Here is an 18,776-nt window from a genome sequence, read left to right on the forward strand (position 1 = left end):
AATATATAGTAAAAACCAGGAGCTGATATTAAAAATAGCTTTACATATTTAACACAGATCTAGTAATCTGCTTAAATTGGCAAAAACAACCAATGAAACTATTACCTCACAAAGCATAACTTAATGAAGACTCATGCGCTGATATAAACTCCACGTACAATGTGTGCTTAAAAGAAGGATTGTCCTTTGTTTTTTTTCGGCAGTGCATTTCAAGTAATGCTGCCAATCAAGAACGATATGCCGATAAATAACTCTCATTTGTGTGTTCCTCATCTCTAGATGATTCATTTAGATCAACATCAATGCATTGATAAATAAGCATTGTTGAAAGAAACTGTGTAGAAATGAACGGAGCCGTGTTGACTGACTGTCTGACTGACGGCCTATTACGTAAGGGTTGTTTCGGCTCATAATACTCACCTGTGATTGGCTGGATGGTTGCCCGATCAGCCCAAAGTAACAAAACGCAAAGAATACTGTATACAAATCCACCATTTGAACTCGGTATGAGTTTACCTTGGAAAAGTGCGGGGGACCAAATCACCTTTTTAAAGAGTGCGGGGAACGTGTCTCTCACGTCCCCTGCGGCTGCTACGCCCTTGAGTGATTAATGGTTCCAGCTCTCAGCAGTCCTGCTCTGGGCCGTCACTTAACAAGAGCACAAGCGAGTCAGAGATGAACAGCCCTCTCATGCCCTGAGTCCATCCAAGCCTTCCTCTCTTTAAACACCCCTCACTGTCTGCCCGATCCTGTAAATACTGACTGCAGGGCCAGGAAACACTGATAATCTATGGACACACACACACACAGTGTGTTATATTCCAATTTCTTCGGATTTCCCCGATTTTAGGACTTTCAGAGTTCCACAGATAACAAAATAACATATAATAAAATAAGGTACAAACAAATGAGTAATATATATATATATATATATATAGAAATACACAATAAGACAAATATGTAAAATATATACAAATATGTTATATATACTGATATGCAGTTTTGTGCAAGGGAATGCAATGGTAGAAGAGGTATATGCTGAATAAATATGAGTGAATTGCATATAATCATGATGATGATGATGATGATGATAATAATATACTGTATTAGTGGTGTTTGCTAAGGCAAGCAACACTATTACTACTGCTCAAAACCCATCATGTTCAAGTAAAGTTATTTTCTAGAAACTGAAATCAAAACCTTGATTATTGCATCATTTATTTTTAGTGCCCTCTTTTACCTCTCATTTTCCTCAGATACAATAAAGCTAAATAATTCAAATTAATTGTTGTGACATGGACAGTGAAGATATTCCCCTTAAAGTAACTTTGATGAACAAACACGTAAAGCAACCTGTTTAATTACAATTTTCTTAAGTGCCCTGAATTTGCATTAGTTGCTCTGATCAAAGAATGTAAGAAACCGAGGAAAGATTAAAGCCACGATGCTCATGATAAATGTGTACTTTGTGCATATGGTCAATATGAAATTGCAAGGAAACATAAAAGTAATCCAGTGGTTTAATCCATGTCTCTTGAAGTGATATGATAGGTGTGGGTGAGAAACAGATCAATATTTAAGTCCTTTTTTTACTATAAATCTCCACTTTCACTTTCACTTTCACATTCTTCTTCTTTTGTTTATGCCGATTCACATTCTTCTTACTGGGCAGGGAGGAGAATTTACAATAAAAAAAGGACTTAAATATTTATCTGTTTCTCACCCACACCTATCATATCACTTCAGAAGACATGGATTAAACCACTGGAGTCTTATGGATTACTTTTCTTTTTGAGCTTCATTTTGGTCACCATTCACTTGCATTGTATGGACGCACAGAGCTGAAATATTCTTCTAAAAATCTTCATTTGTGTTCTGCAGAAGAAAGAAAGTCATGCACATCTGGGATGGCATGAGGGAGAGTAAATGATGAGAGAATTTTCATTTTTGGGTGAACTTTTTTCTTTAAGTACAGTAATGAAGTGCAAATACTTAAGTCTTTTGCACACTTTGGCCATTGTAGACTGAATTAAATGCTTTAAATGTGTGATTAAATAAACCACGGCGAGTCTCAAGGGCTTTTGGCAACAATAGCCAAAACAACAACAACGAATGAACATGATGCATAGACTGGGAAAGCAGCATTTAATTGAGCACTAGATAGGGTTTTATTCCCCGCGTTTATGACGTCAGTGGAGAAGCACCGCCCCCACTCGCTTTCGGCTTTTCATTTCCGATGCGTTTAGTTTGTGTTACAACTGCTGCTTTTACTTCCTTAAACAAGACAGCTTTCTGGGTTTGCTTCAGGAGCAACGCGTCGCGTTTGCGCGAGGGGACATGGCCCAGAGGACGTTAGTTAGGAAACAACAGCGCGTCAGGCAGAAAGCAGCGGCGCGCAAGAACGCAACGCACTGACAGCGATTTAAAAAGTTTCGCGGACGCGTTTGTTGCGTCGCAGCGCAGGGCGCGTTATATGTGACAGTGTGACGCTTGTCTTTAATCATTTAAAATCATAATCTGAGCGGAGCGTCAGTTGGCATGGGCGTCAAACAGAGCAGTCCCGCGGCTAACGGGCGCACACGGGCGTACTCGGGCTCGGATCTGCCGTCGGGCACGGCGTCGAGTAACGGCAACGGCCGAACGGCGGCGGTAGCAATGAGATATCACGGTCACGGCGCGTCAGGTGCGACATCATCATCATCATCATCATCATCATCTGCGGCGGGGGCCGCTCATTATATCGGCCCCAGGACGCGATCTGTAGGGGCTGTCGGTGGTACCGGCGGTCCGCATTCGGGCATTAATATACCGAACTCTGGGGTGTATATTTCTCAGGAGTCCGGTAACAACACACCGGAGGAGAACGCCGGAGACAGAGTGCGCTCAACCGGGACTCCGAGACTGTTAATCGGATCTCTACCTGCTCACCTGTCGCCTCATCTCTTCGGAGGTAAGACACTTCGGTTACTTACTTAAATGTGTCAAAGTTACTTAAGAACACTTGTTCAGGTTCACCACTTATACTGTTGATTTTTACCTAAAAAGTTAATGTTATTTAAGGTTTAGTGTCATACTCCTGGTCACAGTGGTTAATGCATAAACCCTTGTGGGGTTCGAACCTACAACCTTTCTGTTACCAGCACAGATCTTTTACCACTAGTTTAACTATCACTATACACAACACAGTGTTCATTGACTCATGGCGTGTTTCCAACATTAAAGAACATGTTTTTGTTTGTTATGAGGCAAAATAATCTTGAGGATATTAAAGTATGTTACTTTTATGCTTTAAAGGACAGTTTACCCAAAAAATGAAAATGCTGTCCATCATTTACTCACATTTATGCTGTTCCAAACCTGTATCACTTCCATCAAACACAAAAGATGTTAGACAGAATGTTAACCTTAAGGCCAAAGTATTTTGGTTGTCCACATTGCTGTTTGGAACGTGTTTCACAGTATGGGTGAAGGCCAAAATATACTAAGGTTGTCCACGTTGGTGATCACTCCGCGCACAAGATGCGTGATGCAAATTTCATCATCATCACGACTGTCCGCGTGCGGCACAGATTTTCTCGATACGTGGACAGTCCTCATCTAGTATTGCAAAGCAGTCGTTGTAGTGCGCATGCGTCGAACGCGTTTGTATTCGTTCACGGTCAGAAGAGTATATTTTAAAAGTAAACGCACGGTCAACCTGGCAGGGTCCGATCCGTAAAGCACAAAAATGAAGTAATTCCGGACCTTGACGCAAACAGTCCACGAACGGCCAAGATTTTCTCAGTACGCGGGCAGTCCTCGTCTAGTATTGCAAAGCAGTCGTTGTAGTGCGCATGCGTCAAATGCGTTTGTATTCGTTCACGGTCAGAAGAGTATATTTTAAAAGTAAACGCGCGGTCAACCGGGCAGGGTCCGATCCAGAAAGCACAAAAATGAAGTAATTCCGGACCTTGACGCAAATAGTCCACGAACGGCCAAGATTTTCTCAGTACGCGGGCAGTCCTCGTCTAGTATTGCAAAGCAGTCGTTGTAGTGCGCATGCGTCAAATGCGTTTGTATTTGTTCACAGTCAGAAGAGTATATTTTAGAAGTCAACGTGCGGTCAACCAGGCAGGATCTGATCCGGAAAGCCAAAAAATGAAGTAATTCCGGACCTTGATGCAAACAGTCCAATAACGGTCCAGATTTTCTCGATACGCGGACAGTCCTCGTCTAGTATTGCAAAGCAGTCGTTGTTGTGCGCATGCGTCGAATGCGTTTGTATTCGTTCACGGTCAGAAGAGTATATTTTAAAAGGCAACGCGCAGTCAACCTGGCACGATCTGATCTGGAAAGCACAAAAATGAAGTAATTCCGGACCTTGACGCAAACAGTCCATTAGAGGTCGACCAATAGTGGATTTCACCGATACCGATAACTAAGTTAGGAAGTACCTGCCGATAACCGATTAATCAACTGATCATTTTTCAAATTGATACTGAATGAAAAAATAACACTCAAGGTAAAATAGTGCTGAAATGTATTACAAAAATAAACATTACCGAATGAACCATGAAAATGTATTGTACATTTTTTTATGAAATAAATATATAAATATTAATAGATATGAACTAATATTTGAATTTTAAAGTCAGCTGATTTTTAAGTTGTCGTTGTCCACAAGCGGGTGCAATAAATACATAAACCATTCAGCACCGTTATATTATTGCGAAGAACATTCCTATCCTGCCTGTTAAAAAAAAGAGCATTTCATTTTCAACTAATTTGCATAAAATAAATAAAAAGTTTTAGTCGGTCCACATTCTCAAATGTTAAGTCAAAAGTAAAATGAGGGGGGAAAACGCTTCAATAGACAGTTCACATGGCGTTACACTTGCACTGATTCCTACTACTCCAGACTCAAGCTTCATAATAAACATTGAAATACCACATTGTATGTTATTCAGTACAGTTGTATGTAGAGTAGCAATATTCACAGACAGCAGTGGTATTCGGCTGAACTCGGTGGTGAAGCAGCTCAGACTATGTGCACAGGTCAGGGGCTGTTCAATCAGACAGAACACAACAGACTGGAACCGAACGCGAGAATCTCGAGACATACATTTCCAAATTGAACATCTTTCCTAAGAAAGCATTTAAACAACTCATAATCTGAGAAACGCTTATAAGAGAGCAAGACGCAATGGCCAAAGACCTCCACCAACTGTAAGGGGCTGTTCACACCGAACGCTTTTGCAAGCATCCATTTGTTTTTCTATGTAAACGCGCACTAGACGAACATCTTTGTTTCCCTTTGTTTTTGTTTATTCCGCGTCCTGTGCAGGAGCGCTGTTTTTTAGAGGCTTTAGCCTTTAGCCTCCTTGTTAGCGCACCCGCCTCCCATGCCGGAGACGCCGGTTCGAGTCCCATACGGAGCGGGTAGAACAGGAGCATCACAATGGTGCCGTGACCCGGATGGGAGTGAGGTTTAGGGGGGTGAGTGTAATGGTGGCCAGCTGATAGATAGCTGTGCAATGTGTATAAACCTCATTCTCCTGACCTAAAGAGGTGCACTAGCGACTGATGCTAGGGGCTGTAGCCTTTAGCCTCCTTGTTAGCGCACCCGCCTCCCATACCGGAGACGCCGGTTAGAGTCCCGGAGTACGGAGCGGGTAGAACAGGAGTGTAAGACTTGCGTGTATTTTTGTCACATTGTTCTAACCGCCTTGTCTGCAAACATATTGCTGTTCTCTACTAATGCAGCATCTAGTCAACAAATTAATTACTTTATAATGATATGACAACGTGTACTGTAGTGTACTGTCTGACGTCATTACTCAGTGCAAACGGAGCGTCAGCCCTGAGCTTTCACGGCTACCGGTGAATTTTTTTCTCTGCGGTCCCGAACTTTTTTCTCCCTCCCAGAGAATCCGTCATCTCTACCCTGCATTATGTGAGTAAAGAGCTGCTGAGTATCGATGATGCAGTGTCACGGTCAAAGACATAATATATTTAATGAAAGTACAAAGCAGAGAGAGTTGTCAGAATAAATAGCACAACTCATTTGTGGAATTCCATTTTAATAATTTAAGAAAGACTTTAAGATAAATAAGATATTTCTAATAATTTTTGAAAAGGTGCCTTGAGAGGATGAAATATATTGAGACATTTAGTAACAATATTGCACAAACATACATTTTAAGTTAATTCTTGTAGGCTACGAGTGGGTGGCAGGGGCCCCCATCGAGTTTTTTTTGCACTGTGGCCCACAAGATTCAAGTTACACCACTGCATGCAGTTGACTTCTAAATTAGTATAACAAAGTAGTATGTGTGCAGGTGTGAAACGTATTTGCATTCACTTCAGTGCGGGAGGTGATCAAGAATGCGGAAAACCGAAGTATACCTGAGCCTTTAAGGCCAAAGTATACTTCAGTTGTCCGTGTTGCTGATCAGAACGTGCACAGTATGCGTGACGCAATTTTCGTCATCAGCACTGCCTGCACAGACTGTCCGCATGCGGCACAGATTTACTCGACACGTGGATAGTCCTTGTCTGTGCGCATTGTCGGCACACGTGCTTGCCGTTGACTGCATTAAATTAGCATCACAAAGCTGTGCACATGTCAAACGCGTTCATATTCACTCACCGTCAATTTAGTATTCTTTGAAAGGCAACACGGTCTGGGCGCAATCCGATCCAAAAGTGGAAAAATGAAGTGTATCCCACTTTTTAATTTTTTTTCTCCCCAATTTGGAATGCCCAATTCCCAATGTGCTCTAGGTCCTCGTGGTGGCATAGTGACTCGCCTCAATCCGGGTGGTGGAGTACGAATCTTAGTTGCCTCCGCGTCTGAGACCGTCAATCCACGCACAACTTACCACATGCCCCATTGAGAGCGAGAACCACTAATCACGACCACGAGGAGGTTACCCCATGTGACTCTACCCTCCCTAGCAACCGGCCCAATTTGGTTGCTTAGGAGACCTGGCTGGAGTCACTCAGCACGCCCTGGATTCGAACTCGTGACTCCAGGGGTGGTAGTCAGCGTCTTTACTCAATAAGCTACCCAGGCCCCCCTCAGTATATCCCACCTTTAAGGCCAAATGATACTTCGGTTATCCGCGTTGCTGTTCAGAATGTGCACAGTGTGCGTGATGCAAATTTCGTCATCAGCACAGTCTATATGGACTGTCTGTGCATGGCTCAGATTTTCTCGACATGCAGACGCTCTTCGGCTTTGAGAATTGTCAGAGCATGCGGCTGCCTTTGACTGTACTCAAAGACCAACACAAAGCAGTCGTAGTGTGTATTCGCTTGTGGTCACTAGAGTATACCATATTTGGAAAGCCACGTGTGAGGCAATCCGGAACACGGAAAACGCATACCCGAGCCTTTAGTCACTATTCACTTTCAGTTTTGGAAGCAAGATGCAATAAATGTGAATCGTAAACGAGGCAGTCATTCTGCTTCACATCTAATTTTGTGTTCCACAGATCACAAAGTCATACAGGTTTGAAACATTGTGCAGGTCAGTAAATGATGACAGAATGTTCTTTTTTTGATGAACTATTACATGTAGTGCACTTAAGTGAAGAGTTGCAAGCACAGATGTGAAGATGCATGGATGGTAACATGTTTCATGCCATTGCAGCAACACACTGCAGAAGTAGTGAAGTACTGATGTGCAGCGTGTTCTGCTGAGGAAGCTGCAAGTTGCGGTTTTGAAGTTATCTGATGAAAAGTGTGAGAGCTGATTAGTTCAGTGCTTGTGTGGGTCTTTTTCAATTTGTTGTTTTTCTCAGAATCTGTTCAATAATCTGATGTTTTATAAACAGGTCATATGGGCAAGTGTAAGCAATCTAGTGGTGTTGTGCATTTTACAAAACCTGTCAAGAAAATGTCTGTGTCATATTTCACCCCAAAACAAAAATAGGGTCATTCATACTTGCTGAATCACAGACTCTGGCATTTTCAGATCCAGTATAAAGGCAAGTGGGATGGCAGATAGGGATGGAATTTCCCCAGCTGGCATGGAAAGGCCTGGATTGAACTTTAATTCCGTAATAGGTTAAGAGGAATTCTCACTGGTGATTGAAGTTAATCTTTAAACATTGTTGAAATGTTCAAGTAAGACTTTTAACCAACTGTGACTGGGATCAAGAAGGGACTTTTTCGAAGGGAAACTGAGACTTGCTTGTCTTTCAGTTCTTAAAAAGTGCAGCGAAATCATGCAACTCATTTTTAAACTTCATTTTATTAATGAATGATGCATCTCAGACTTTAAAATAGCTGTGCCATGAAAGTAGCCATAGAAGCTGGCATGGTGTAAAATCACTAACTAACTTTAAAATAGCTGGAATGGGTGTTCCTGATGTGGCCATACATTAGTAGTGTTTGCAAACATCAGTATTGCTATTACAAGTGATTTGAACATATCCCTTACCTTAAGTATTAATATAAATTAATGATGTAGTGTTTTTATTTGCAGTTATATGGTGGAGTTTAGACTAGTTATCATTGAAGCTCAAGAATGTAATAGCTAATAATTACAAGTGAAGCACCATAAAATTGAGTGGTAGCTGGGAAAAAAATGCATTTTTTGACATATATTTAAGGTTAGTTTGAGTTATTTCAGATTTGCATTGACTTGCTTGCATTTGCGTTTTGATGGTTAAAAAAATCTGCTGTTTTCTGTGCAAGTGACATGAGTAAAGAACACTGTTACATGAATCTACCTCTGTCTGGTATGTTTTAATGTGTTTATTATTTACTTGCAAGTCTCTTGTAGACTATAATTGGCCAGGAAAATAAAAAATGGCACTCCATGTCAAAAGGTTGCCGACCCCTGCTCTAGACTACACTACTGGATACGTATACGATTTATTTACACATGAAAGTGGCCCAGATCCCATTAAAAATCAAAGATGGTGCTAGTGTGAATAAGGTCTATTATAGGGCCTCATTCAGCTGCGGTGTAAACGTAGTCATTGAGATTTGGTGGTGGTGGGAGGTTGACAGTAAGAAAGCACTCAGAACACCATAGCAACCTCATAGCAATGTGCTAAAAACCAATAAGAAGACATTGAAACTGGCAAACTCCCACAACAACCTAACATTGTGGTAACAGGTTGCCTCCGGATATTCTGCGAGATTATGTCTGCTGATCACAGCCAAAATACAGAGACAAAGAGCACTTACCGGTGAAGTGACAGTATTGGGACATAACAATACTGACCATGTTTACATGCACTTAAGAACACATTTACCTGGGTTTCTCCTGGAGAATGCGGCTTATGTGGTCATGTAAATGCATAAGCGGTGTTCTTGTGGGTTTTTGTAGAGTGTGCAATGTGTGAACAGACCGGATAACAAACGTCATAGGATGGAAACAAACAACAAGTCAACACAGCGGAAAGAATACAACATTTATGGGAGTACAGCGGAAAGCACATACACCATAAACTATACCCATTTACACACCATATTTTATATTTACACACCAATGTAATAAATCTACTGTCTCTCACGTCTGTGTATATGTGCTCAAGTGCACTGGGGGAATCCCGGAGTTTGACATAAGAGGTAAACGGCACTTTTGCAGCGCAATTCCTCTGCAGGTCGCGATGGAAAGTGAAGGAAACAAACACAGCAACAACTCTGGAATATTTGGAAATAAAGCGAAGCAACAGAGATTAAAATAGCAAAGTCTTCCTTGGGTGTCATGTGGGATGAGATTTAGGTGGGACTACCTGTTTGCCTGACCATGGAAGACGTGGAGAGCATTTGAAAACTGTTATTTTTGCAATTTGGTATGGTGGTGTTTGTGGGCATTCAAGAGTGTTGGCATTTAAATGGCTAGAGGTCACAGAGTTTCTGTACTGTTGGTTGGTAATAGCATGTTGTTTTTTTTAAAGCTAATGATTTCTCTTGTGCTACAAATGTGTTGCTGCACAAACCACCAATGAAACCAGATCCATCCATGGTTTCAGCACAGATTTCCCCTCCTCATGCACATGGAAACTTGGTTAACTGTCGACGACTGCACCTGCTGCGTTACTTAATAATTGTCCTCTGCAGGACAAGATACGCAGTCATGTGCACACTCGGGACACCTGACATGTGATTATGTTCATACTGTCCACACTCATTCAAACATACACACATATAAACACAGATAATGAGTTGTGTGTATACATTAAAAACACACTCCCTATTTTCTCTGGCATTAAGCTTTGCAGTCAGTTAGGAAGTGTTTGTTGCGGCTGCCCTTTTCTCTCTCTGTTTTTGTAACTTGACTTTGACTAGACAGGTCTTGTGTTGTGTTCTTTACTGGAACGGCTTCGCCCACCGGCTGGTGAATGATCGCTTTTGTGTGCAAATTTTCTTTTAAAAGAACATGTTGATCTGAGACTAACATAGGGAGAGCAATCAGGAGGGATAGCAGGGAGAACAGGTGTTGCAGATGATCGGCTATCAAGGTGATCAGGTAGACAGAGCAACGGGGCTGGGATCACTGCGGCACTTGCAAAACAAGAAAAGAGAGTGCGACATTAGGCGGGGCATGATGCAAGACTTAGAGACATGTGGCAATACAGAAACAAAACAAAACCATGTGCTCTCACAAGACACAGACACCTGAATGGCAGGAGCGCATATCGGCAAGACAATAGGCAACATGCTCTCATGCCAACCGACAGAGAAGACGAGAGAATGCACGGCAACGCCAACAAGGCAATGCCATGCATTCTCACACTAGACAAAGCCTGAGCATACATCGCAAGGCATACCACGCCATGCACGGAACAGTCAATAAAGCGAGACAGGACATATGTGCGAGAGTTCGGCCACAAATAAACCCGACACCTCAGACCGAAGTGACCAAACCTCAGCACAGTGTGAAGACAGATCGCGTCCCTGGTGCGCAGCACAAAGCGAATACAATGCGCATCCACGGTTGGAAAGACAGACACAGAATATTGACGTGAGTGCATCCCACCGAGATGACATAAGCGCAATGCACTCACGCCAAAACAAGACATGGAGCATGAGTGTCTGGACCCCGACACTGAAACCGAACTGACAGGGAAGTCAGGATCCAAACACCATGCTCCGGACATGAAACACGAGACCAACCGAAGAGCGCACGGCAGGGAAGCCACAACCGAAGCTGTGCGCTCACACAAAGACAGAAAACAAAACACAAGACAGACACAGAACAATGATGTCACAATCCTGTCACACAAAACCCAGACTGACAGAGTGACAGGACCGTGACAGCTATGTTTGCAGTTTCTTCTGTCTGACCACAGAAAATCAGTGATACAGAGAAATACCTTAAAAATTTAAAACTTGCACTTCATTTAATATTTTTGGTGTTGTTAGACAGGATATTGAGGCACAAATATGTGGTAAACCATACTTAGCTCTCGTTTACAAATGTAGCATGTGGTATGTTGCAAAGATCAAATTTTGAGAAACTACCATTTAAGACCCCAAACTGATCATCCACTAATCTGAACATGGGGCTGTATGGGCAGTATATCAAATATCCATTCATACATTTGTAGTTATTTTTCTAACAAAGTAAAATTAAGCAACATCATGAATATGAATATTTGTGATGATTGTTATGTGCTTTTTATTTGGCTCTTTAGTTTCCTAAAGAGCCTGGGTAGCTCAGTGGTAAAAGACACTGGCTACCACCCCTGGAGTTCGCTAGTTCGCTAGTTTGAATCCCAGGGTGTGCTGAATGACTCCAGCCAGGTCTCCTAAGCAACCAAATTGGCCCGGTTGCTAGGGAGGGTAGAGTCACATGGGGTAACCTCCTCGTGGTCGCTATAATGTGGTTTGTTCTCGGTGGGGCGCATGGTGAGTTGAGCATGGATGGCATGTCTCCACATGCGCTATGTCTCCGTGGCAACACACTCAAGCTACATGATAAGATGCACGGGTTGATGGTCTCAGACGTGGATTCGTCCTCCGCCACCCAGATTGAGGCGAATCACTATGCGACCACAAGGACTTAAAAAACAAAAAGCACATTGCTTTTAATTTAATTTGCTGGCGATCTATTAACAGCGTTGCCCTGTTTGATTGACAGGCGGTGTATGTGTGTGTGCTGAAAATGCTCGGAGGACAAGGACAAGTCTCAGTTGCCGCCGCTTCTGAGACCGTCAATCCGCGCATCTTATCACGTGACTCGTTGTGCATGACACTGCGGAGACTCACAGCATGTGGAGGCTCATGCTACTCTCCACGATCCACGCACAACTCGCCACACGCCCCATTGAGAGCGAGAACTACTAATCACGACCACGAGGTTACCCCATGTGACTCTACCCTCCCTAGCAACCGGGCCAATTTGGTTGCTTAGGAGACCTGGCTGTTCAAGGAAGTCCACTGTTATAAAGACCATTTTGTTTATTGAAAAGTTCAATAAATGCATGATGTTTCCAAAGTCAATGAGTAATCGTGTTAAATAATCGTGATCTCAGTATTGACCAAAATAATTGATTATGATTTTGCCATAATCGAGCAGCCCTAGAAAGACCTCTTATATGTCAAAATATCAAGGAACATTCGATTCTTCATCACATGACCCCTTTATTCATTCACGCTTCTACATATTTTTATTCAGCAACAAAAACTACATGTTTATGAAGGAGACGTGAGCGAAGCCTGTTGACACCTGCCGTAGAAAACATTCTCTCGGCTGGGACAGACGTGGAAGGCACAGCTATGCGTGAGAGATTAGGATATCAACTCTCATTCATCATCCACCATTGGAGGGGGTTCTGGTCCAGTTCCATGCAGTGATCTTTGCCATCTATCTGCAGCTCTGTAGGCCGGCTAAACGTGTTTGACTAGTATTCCTAGCCAAAAAATAAAACCTGCAATTGACAGCTGTTTTTGCCTCTGCAACACCAGATGAAGATTTTGCCCCTGATTCTGAGCTCGCATCGTTGACATTCTGAGCATTATTGACATCATCTTGACATTATTTTGCAAATACTGTATTGTACTACATCAGTTCCAACTTTTGTGAAACTTCCACGCAGTGCTTGTTTTCTGTGATGTGATTCACATCAGTTTAGCTCCTGCAGCAAATATGAGGTCAGATTTATGATAATAATATTTATACTAATTTATACTAATTGGAATTATATTTGTGATTAAAAAGTTATTTTAACTACAATAATTCCAAGATTAACACACTTTCGTAAATATTAAAATGGAAAAAAGTAAAAAACGTGTAATGTGTTTTTGTTTAAAAATCACTAGTCGAAGGGAGGCCTGGGTCGCTCAGTGAGTATTGACACTGACTATCACCCCTGGAGTCACGAGTTCGAATCCAGGGTGTGCTGAGTGACTCCAGCCAGGTCTCCTAAGCAACCAAATTGGCCCGGTTGCTAGGGAGGATAGAGTCACATGGGGTAACCTCCTCGTGGTCGTGATTAGTGGTTCTCGCTCTCAATGGGGCGTGTGGTAAGTTGTGGGTGGATCGTGGAGAGTAGCATGAGCCTCCACATGCTGTGAGTCTCCGCGGTGTCATGCACAATGAACCACGTGATAAGATGCACGGATTGACGGCCTCAGAAGCGGAGGCAACTTGTGACAACTTGAGACTTGTCCTCTGCCACCCAGATTGATGTGAGTAACCACACCACCACGAGGACCTACTAAGTACTTGGAATTGGGGAGAAAAGGAGATAAAATTAGAAAAAGAAAAAAATCACTAGTCGATGTCACTAATCGACTAGTCAGTTGTTGAACGACTAGTCGACCATTCTTGCACATCTCTAAAAGGAATCCCTGAATATAGGCTTGATCAGCTGGTCTAAGACACAGATCGGTGGCCGATCAACCGGTGCATATACCACCATACAGCTCCGCTGTAGTCGGTTTCATATAACACAGTCATTCTCGGCATGTTCCAGTGGTTATTCTAAGTCAGCAAGCTTCGTTTCTTTTCTCCTGCCATAGATTCTGTTTGATTAGGTCAGTGTGAAGATCTCACACAGATGAGATGTTTTATGAAGTCTACATGCATGCGCAAGTGCTGCCCATTGATCCAGGAATCAATAGCCAATGTTCCACCTCACTGCTGATGGACTGCTGCGATGTCGTGCATCAATCCTCCCTCGGTCTCTAACGGACAGATTTAAATCAGAAAGACAGGGACTCATCCAAGACTGTCACACACATGCCGAAAGCATTGATGCCAACTGAGAGGTGAGACATATCGAGTCGTGATGGAGAGATCCGTATCAGCTCATCAAATGAGCTGTATTTGATGCTCAACCTGGAGTTGATTGGTTCCCAGAAGTATTCCCATTATTTCTCCATTATTTTTTTCGATTCCCAAGTATTTCTCCTTTGGCATGTCTGAGCATTCTTCAGTAAAGAGTTCTATGGTAAATCACACACAACATGCCCAGGTCATACTGTATTTCACTGCAAAATAAAAAAAAAGATATATATTACATGTACATATAAAAAGAGAAATTAAATCATACTAATGACAATCAAGATGACGATCAATTCTCATTTTTCACAGTGGTCAACATGATCACAACATGCTTTTTAATCTCGTTATTCATTAAATCATTACATTTTTGCACAATGATGACTAAGAATTTACTGATATTACAGCTTCATTTTATGTTGAAGCATGATTTCCTGTAAAGCTGCTTAGTTGAAACAATGTGTCTTGTGAAAAGCACTATACAAATACTGCATGACTTGAAATGGGAAAATTAAACTAACTCTTAAAAATAGGTTAAAATAGGGGGCCTGGGTAGCTCAGTGGTAAAGACGCTGACTATCACCTCTGGAGTTCGCTAGTTTGAATCCCAGGGCGTACTGAGTGACTCCAGCCAGGTCTCCTAAGCAACCAAATTGGCCCAGTTGCTAGGGAGGGTAGAGTCACATGGGGTAACCTCCTCGTGGCCGCTATAATGTGGTTCGTTCTCAGTGGGGCGCATGGTGAGTTGAGCGTGGATGCCACCGTGGATGGCGTGAAGTCTCCACAGGTGTTATGTCTCCGTGGCAACGCGCTCAACGTGATAAGATGCGCGGATTGATGGTCTCAGATGCGGAGGCAGCTGGGATGGCGAGTCACTATGCCACCACGAGGACTTAGAGCGCATTGGGAATTGGGCATTCCAAATTGGGAGAAAAAGGGAAAAAAAATAAATAGATTAAAATAAATTGTTGTGTTGGTAACAGTAGTCGTTTTCACACATACAGCCTTTTCTAGAAAATGTATTTGCATTTTTCAGGTTAGAGGTCATGTGTGAACATGACCTTTTTGAAAATACTGGTAATTTTAGTTATGGCAATTTCCCTTAATGAGAAGTATAGAGCCTTTTCCAAAAAATGTATGCAATTTATCCATTTAGAGGTCCTGTGTAAATGGGACCCATTGGGAAATATCCCTGAATCAGCTGATAAGTTGTAACATTACCAGAAAAGTCCCGTTTTGATTTTATGTGTGAACAAAGCCACAAGATTAACGGTTTAAGCACACCGCTCACATAAGAAGTCTACTTTGGGCCAAGAAACAACGCAATTATTCCCCAGCATTTAACACGTGATTTGGGAGTCAAACATTTTTGTTGAGTTGAAAAGATAGTGAAACTAAAGTGCTTCTTTTCATTTGAATGGATGAAGAAATTTGTCGATAGCTTGCAGGAACATTAAGTGATTCTGTTAATTAAGAGAAAATAAAAGCCTCCTTTGGGAATAAGGTATTCACAGGACCTTTCCTTTTTCTTTTATTTGTCCCCTTTTCTCCCAATTTGGAATGCCCAATTCCTACTACTTAGTAGGTCCTTGTGGTGGCGCGGTTACTCACCTCAATCCGGGTGGTGGAGGACAAGTCTCAGATCCGTGCATCTTATCACGTGACTCGTTGTGCATGTCACCGCGGAGACTCGCAGCATGTGGAGGCTCATGCTACTCTCCATGATCCACGCACAACTTACCACACGCCCCATTGAGAGCGAGAACCACTAATCACGACCACGAGGAGGTTACCCCATGTGACTCTACCCTCCCTAGCAACCGGGCCAAACAGGATTCGAACTCATGACTCCAGGTGTGATAGTCTCATATAAATATTATTTAATAAATAAGTGCTGCTCACGAGACACAACAAGCAATAAAGACAAGGCTGAATCCAGCTTCTTGATTGCAGTGCTTAATGGGATAGTTCACCCAAAAACCAAAATGATCTTACCATTTATTCAGCCACCCTCATGCCATTCCAGATGTATATGACTTTTTTCTTCTGCAGAATATAAATTTGTAGACAAATATTTCAGCTCTGTAGGTCCATACGATGCAAGTGAATGGTGACCAGAACTTTGAAGCTCCAAAAAGCACATAAAGACAGCATAAAAGTAATCCATATGACCCCAGTGGTTTAATCAATGACTTCACAAGCGATCCAATCAGTTTTGGGTGAGAATAAGCCAAAATATAGCTTTTTTTCACTGTACATCTTGCCATTGCAGTCTCTAGGCACAATCACGATTTCAAGCTCGACTGCACTTACTAGTGCATGACACATGTGCAGAGCACTAGATGGCACAATAGGAAGTGTTAACAAGCTTGAAATCACGATCGCCAAGGAGACTGCCGATGTCAAGATTTATTGTGAGAAAGGAGTTATATTTTGGTCTGTTCTAAAATAACCGATTGAATCACTTCTGAAGACACCATTCACTTCCATTGAATGGTCCTACAGAGTTGAAATATTCTTCTAAAAATCTTCATTTGTGTTCTGCAGAAGAAAGTCGTACACATCTGGGATGACATGAGGGTGAGTAAATGATGAGAGAGTTTTCATTTTTTGGGTGAACTATTCCTTTAAGAAGTTTTTGCCACTGCACAACTCAATCACTGGTGAGTAAAATCTGAATATTTACTAGCCAGTTGGTAATAACAGACATATTTAATCGCATAGCGCTTAGTCGCAAATGTGAGTGATTTTCTCGCAATGTTGAGGGCTGCTTTGTGTGTTTTGTTCTCAAAACTATAAGTAAGATTTGTTATCAAATTTAGTGCCATCTTGCCATCATAAGCTGGCTTTGATGGTGTGATCAGAAGGTATTTGACTATATGACGAATAAAATTCACAGTAAGCAATCCACGCATTATAAAATTTGTCAAAATCTTTTTGCGATGACGCTGTCTGTCAATTGAATTGGGTGCTTGAAGTGTAGAAGAGTTGTTGATTATACAGGGTGGCCCAAAAAAAAATGGGGCAGCTATGTTTGATCGCTCATATCTTAAAAATGCATAAAGGCGTTTGCACATTTTTTTGCGTACTTCTACGACTTTTTGTAAACAACAAAATGACGTCACTGTGACGTCATCGTGATTAACAACTTGCTACAAATAAAGTAAATCGTTTGGCCCCCAAAAAACGGGACCACATGGTGAAGTTTGTTGCCAGTGAAAAGTTAGCTTAACAATTTACTTAATTATTAATTTATTTGTAGCAAGTTTTTGTTCACAATGACGTCACAGTGACGTCTTTTTATTGTTTACAAAAAAATGCCAAAAATCGTGCAAACGCCTTTATGCATTTTTAAGATACGAGCTATCAAACATACTGCCCCATTTTTTATTTTTCTAAATTTTTTTTGGTCACTCTGTAGAATTGGAGCAATTTTTTGTTTTTTTACCAGCTAGTTTTGTTTGATTTATTGTCTTATTGATTGTATTGTATTGGTGGCATAATATCCTGTAAGTCTATATAGCCTAGTACATAGTTCTTGTAAAGGGCAGGATTTCCATCTTCCTCCATTCTGCTGTAAGTTGCTTTCCTGGAAAAGCCAATTAAATGTGATGCAGAGATTAAGTGTCTCACAGCGATCATCAGTCGCACTTCATTTACTCTTCTCGTGTTCAGTTAAAAGTTACTTTTTAAAACTTTTCTCTGTTTTCTATTGGTCAGACAGACACGCGTCTTTTGTGTCCTGAGCTTTACATTCCCGCTCAGATCTTTGTTGTACATGCCACCAAGATACTTTTACATTTTTAACCCTTGTTAAGTCCTTAATTCATATAGGGAACTACACAGCAGAACAGCAGAAATTAGTTTTACAGAAATGAAAATGCTGGCAAAGACTTTAAACAGCTTTAAATAGAATAGTTGTTAGCGGGAAAGAAGAAATGTGACATTGTGCTATTAAACTAATACAGTTATTCTTATAAAGATCATTTTGTTTTGTTCCACAGGTGTTGAAATCTTCATAGTCAGATGGTTAGGACTTGCATTAGCATGGTTTAGGTCCTATTTATCAAACCGCTACCACTTTGTATGTGTAAACGACGAATTGTCAAATCAAACAAAAGTATGGAGTGCCACAGGGATCAGTTTTAGGACCTCTGCTTTTCTGCTTATACATGCTTGCCCTGGGAGATATTATCAGGAATCATGGAATAAGTTTCCACTGTTATGCTGACAATACCCAACTTTATATTTCTTCTAAACCCAATGAAAATTCACAATTCTCCAAATTAGCTGAGTGTTTCAATGAAATCAAAGATTGGATGGCCAGAAATTTCCTTTTACTCAATTTAGAAAAAACAGAGGTACTAATTATTACCTCTAAAAATAAGCCGCTAAAATATCATTTGACTCTTGATGGATGTACTGTTACGTCGTCTTCTACAGCGAAAAATTTAGGTGTTATATTTGATACCAATCTGTCCTTTGAAAATCACATTGCCAATGTTTGTAGAACAGCATTCTCCCACCTCAGAAATATTGCTAAGTTACG

The 18,776-nt window shown here is 41.5% G+C and overlaps 1 protein-coding gene across 3 annotated transcripts in view; it reads left to right on the forward strand.

Annotated features, from left to right (window-relative positions):
* The first annotated feature begins 2,247 nt into the window (after positions 1-2,247).
* The window catches only part of LOC127453218 (E3 ubiquitin-protein ligase znrf2-like), a 425,349-nt gene continuing 408,820 nt past the window's right edge, over positions 2,248-18,776 (forward strand). For 2 of the 3 annotated variants that reach the window (XR_007899373.1, XR_007899372.1), the window contains exon 1: positions 2,248-2,950. Coding sequence is in view for 1 of the 3 variants with exons in the window: in XM_051719464.1 (XP_051575424.1) it covers positions 2,539-2,950 (412 nt within the window). In the remaining 2 variants the exon portion in view is untranslated. The remainder of the gene's footprint in view (positions 2,951-18,776) is intronic. The other variant, XM_051719464.1, reaches the window with a different exon arrangement.

Source organism: Myxocyprinus asiaticus, chromosome 15 (genome assembly GCF_019703515.2).
Source record: "Myxocyprinus asiaticus isolate MX2 ecotype Aquarium Trade chromosome 15, UBuf_Myxa_2, whole genome shotgun sequence".
In the NCBI taxonomy this organism is placed as follows: domain Eukaryota; kingdom Metazoa; phylum Chordata; class Actinopteri; order Cypriniformes; family Catostomidae; genus Myxocyprinus; species Myxocyprinus asiaticus.